The sequence below is a fragment of the Aplysia californica genome, unplaced genomic scaffold, assembly GCF_000002075.1.
Source record: "Aplysia californica isolate F4 #8 unplaced genomic scaffold, AplCal3.0 scaffold00456, whole genome shotgun sequence".
NCBI lineage: Eukaryota > Metazoa > Mollusca > Gastropoda > Aplysiida > Aplysiidae > Aplysia > Aplysia californica.
The window spans coordinates 288,453-292,777 of record NW_004797726.1 but is presented as its reverse complement, the minus strand read 5'-3'; the positions used below and the strand labels follow the sequence as shown (position 1 = coordinate 292,777).

The following is a 4,325-nucleotide window of genomic DNA, read 5'->3' as shown; positions in this document are numbered from 1 at the left end:
TTATTATTATTATCATTATTACTATTATTATTATTATTTTATTAAAACGTTATAAATCGTGCAGATTTCAAACATCATCTTTTGTTTTAGGTCACCTACACCAATTTATCATCTCGGGACTTGAAACCGGATTCGTCATGGTGGTACGATACCATCAAGGGACAAGATAAAAAGGGGATGCGCAACCATCCTGGTGTGGCTTTGGAAGAGAGGATCTGCAAAGGTAAAAACTACTCACTTGTGGCGGAGGCATGAATTTTCTAGTTCAGAACAAAGAGTTTACAATAGAAACTTGTTAACAGTTCTTTTAAATTCATTTTAAAAAGAAATGATCATAATAATAATCATGAAAATTATAGAATATAATTTGTATAGCGCATATCCCAACCTAACAGCACCCTTTATGCGTTGTACAATATATATCATCACTAAGAAATTAGTAGATCTATTCATACTAGTTTTTCACCGAGAATTCTTGGCCTTGTAAACCTGAATACTCACACTTAGATACAACCGCTTTATCAACAAGAAAGAATGTAGAACGCGTATTTATTTTCTCTTGACAAACCGCCGAGACTGTAGTTTTAAACACTATGTTTTGCGTGGTACATATTTCCTGGGCTTTGTTGATATCTCACTGGGCTGTGATGAGGTAGTTCCTATTCCGAATCTCAGAAAGGGATGTTCCTGAACCTTCGCTGGATGATCAGTATTTAAAACTCTCTCCGTTTCTTAACTCAATCATACCGGAGATAGACGTAAAATTTTAAGATTCCGCCTCATAAATAACCTTATAGTGTTGAAAAGGGTGTTTACCCCAAACATGTATCAGTTTCTGTTCAAATACTTTTACAGTGAACCGAATTTTGTTTTAAGTCGAAATTGTCCAAAACTTACAATCATTGGCGTGGAGAAAATGGTCATCTTAGACAGGTGAACATCTTGGAAAGTGCCATTATGATATTTTTAAAAATAACGACAGGTGGAGAGGAGGTTGCAGTGGTCGTTTGTACAGATGATTGTCTTCGACAGGCAGCCGTTAAATCAGCTTCGACTTATAGAGCAGAAGAAAGAAATGTAATGCAGTGCTACAGCACTAACATGGGCAATCGAACTCGCCACTTTTCCGAATACAATACCTACGTCTTTCAGCTATACCTGAATGTACTAATGTTGTCTCCTCATTAAGTACCTAATTATCAATTATATTTAGTTACCTACTTATTGTACGAGGAGACAGGAAATAAGGAATGAAGAAATACTAAGAAATGTAGGCATAATACACCAATACTCCTCTAGAACTTAATCAAATTGAAACTGAACTGATTTGGACTTAACAAAGGCCTTTATTCACTCGAAAAAAACATTTTTATTCTAATTCTGGAAGCAAAAATAGAAGGCAAGAGAAAATAGGGGAGACCTATCAGAAGACAGGAGCGGGATAGAAACCTGACAATTGGAACCAAAACAACACAGCCAGACAGAATGGCAAGAGCCAGTGTGTTTTATTGCAGAAAAGGTCAGAGAGAGAATATGTCCAACTGCTGGATAATCCAAGGGGAAAAGTATCTTTTTACGTTTGTATTCCTGTACCTTTCTTCCTAATCACAGAGTCAGTTGTTTTTGTTGGGTTTTTTTTTATATTTTTCTAGTTTTTTTTCCCTTTCAGAGACTGAAGCAACTAACAAACACCTACGTAGACTGGACTACGAAGCCAAGACGATGTTCCGCTACGCACTTCTCCTCGCCGTCTGTCTCGTGTGCTTTAGTCAAGCATACCGCCGCAAGTATCTGTATTGTTCGTATTGCAGCAATGGCCGGTACGTGACATCATTGATCAACGTCCAGAATAGACCTAAGGGAGACTGGAGTATAGGCATGCGCTGTGGTGGCAACGAGGCCCAACATGACTGTACCTTTACTTGTACGTAAGCAAAGGATGTACGTGTTTTGATTTAGTATATTTGCATTATAAAAATTATAGCTCATTTATTTATTTGCTAATGTGCACATGGCTTTGCATGAGACTTCTAAAGGCCAGCGACCATACAATATTAAAAAAATTTAATATTCATCCATATTTATAGAAGAGTTTCTTTATTTGGGCCAATATATCATACACTGCCTTTTGGGTGCATACACAGAATCACTACAATAAATGATTTGCAGTAACCCAACCTACAAAAAGCTCATTTTGAGACAGCGGTGCTACCTTGCCCCCACATTTCAGTGTAATAATAGAGCTTTTTTTCATAGTCAAGACTGTCTAGACGCCATAACGTGTGTCTTGGAAAGTTCACAGCCATTTGCTGGACAGTGTTTCATAGGCTTTGATTAAATAATAATAATAATAATAATAAATAGCATTTGTATAGCGCACTTCCCTGCTCAACAGCAGGCTCTATGCGCTTTACACTATATTATCACCCCCAGCAGACCATAGAACACACCGAAACATTCTCAGCTTCCCGGGAAGCATACAATGCAAGCAGCTAATTAAGCGCTCAAACACTAACAAACTGACAAGATCTTTCGCTGTCTATAGCCTGGTACCCATTCCCACCTGGGTGAAGTGAGGAAAACTCGTGTAAAGTGCCTTTCCCAAGGACACAACATCGGGCCCCTGACGGGATTCGAACCCATGACTTTACAGTTGCGAGTCCGAGAGCCTAATCACTAGACCACAGACGCCACTGTGGTGTTGGTAACAATGAGTCAACTTTTTTATCTTGTTTGGTGCATATTGTAAATCACCTATTACTTTTACCCACTTCATACCAACATTAAAGAAACTGTCTCGAAACGTTATTTTCCAATGGTCTTCATTAATAGGCTTTAAGGTTCAGTTGTTCATCCAATTTTTAGACCCGCATGCAAAGACCTGAGATGATTAAACAAAACAATCTGTTTTTATTCTGTCTGAAACGCGGACAGACGAAAGTAAACAAGCTGTTATAGCGCTTGTTTTTTTGTGTGTGTGTTTTTTTGTTTTGTTTTTTTTTGGGGGGGGGGGTTCTTTTGTTTTCTATTTTCTTCTAATAATTCCTCTTTTTTTCAGCTGTGAGGTATGAGAAGGACAACTCGCTTCATTTCCTGTGTCCGGGGAACAAAGTGCTCAACGGCTTTTACCTCTACTCTGACAACAGATATGTCCTGAACCGAGATTATTCTTTCCGCTGTTGCAACATAAAAGGTAGGGAGTCGTAAGGCGACGCTATCATGACCAGTCTGTGTCTATGGTGCTGTAAAAGAAATGTTTAACAAACTAACCCTAAGTTCATGGGCAACAGGATTTCTATATGTGTTTGTAAAAGTAGGGGGGGTGAAGTGGGGGGAGGGGAGAATAGAAAACACTTCTATTCTTTGTGACACTGTCTGTATTTACAATTAATTGCTGCTTAATGCTCAGGATTTGTAGTTGCGTTAGCTATTGCCATTGTTGATGTTGCTGTTGTTATTCTTGTCTGTCGTCGTAGTTGTTCTTTTGTTATTGTTGCTGTTGTTGTTATTGTTGTTGTCGTGGTTGTTGTTTTGTTGTTGTTGTTGTGTGTGTGGTAGCCTATCCGTTCGAAATGTTTGGAGCCCCGAAGAGCGTGCTCTTTGCCAGGGCCACTGCCTCTCTTGGATAGTGGGTGAGGCAGTCCAACCTCCCTGAATTCTCCCCAAAGAGATGTCACCGCCGGACCTCCGTGGCGGGGAATCTGTGCAGCCAGTGCTCCAAATCTTGGGGCTCCTAGCTGCACAATGGACAGATTGGGTCTGATGTTTTGTCTATTCTATTTTTGTAGGCCCGCAGCCCAGAAAAGTGACCGTCCTGATTTTTGCCAGTAGTGACTTGTCACTGCGGGACTTAATTTGAGCCTCTTGTTTTAAGGAAATGTTGTTGTTGTTGTTGTTGCTGCTGCTGCTGTTGTTGTTGTTGTTGTTGTTGTTGTTGCTCTTGTGTTCTTAAATATCATTTGATTTCAGCATTTTTTGTTAGTAATCGATGTCCACGTTTTGGTCATCATTACCCTTACTACCACCACCATTACCTCTACAAACAATACACCACCACACCAACAACAGCATCATAATCACCACCACCACAACTATCCCCACCACCATCATAACTATAATAACTCTCACGATACACACCACCCCTACAACCACCATCACCACCATTACCATCACTACCTCCAACTTTACCACGAAGACCACCACCATCACTTCCACCACCACCATCACCACTGCACCATCATCACCATCATCACCATCATCACCATCATCACCATAACAATCACCATCACCATAACCATCACCACCACAACCATCACCACTATCAT

The 4,325-nt window shown here is 39.9% G+C and overlaps 1 protein-coding gene across 1 annotated transcript in view; it reads left to right on the top strand.

Annotated features, from left to right (window-relative positions):
• Window positions 1-1,643: 1,643 nt before the first annotated feature.
• Window positions 1,644-4,325, top strand: part of LOC101858728 (hemagglutinin/amebocyte aggregation factor) — a gene marked incomplete at its 3' end in the record, with an annotated part of 3,154 nt that continues 472 nt past the window's right edge. The window contains 2 exon segments of the mRNA XM_013086328.1: window positions 1,644-1,924; window positions 3,059-3,193. Coding sequence (XP_012941782.1) covers window positions 1,723-1,924; window positions 3,059-3,193 — 337 coding nt within the window.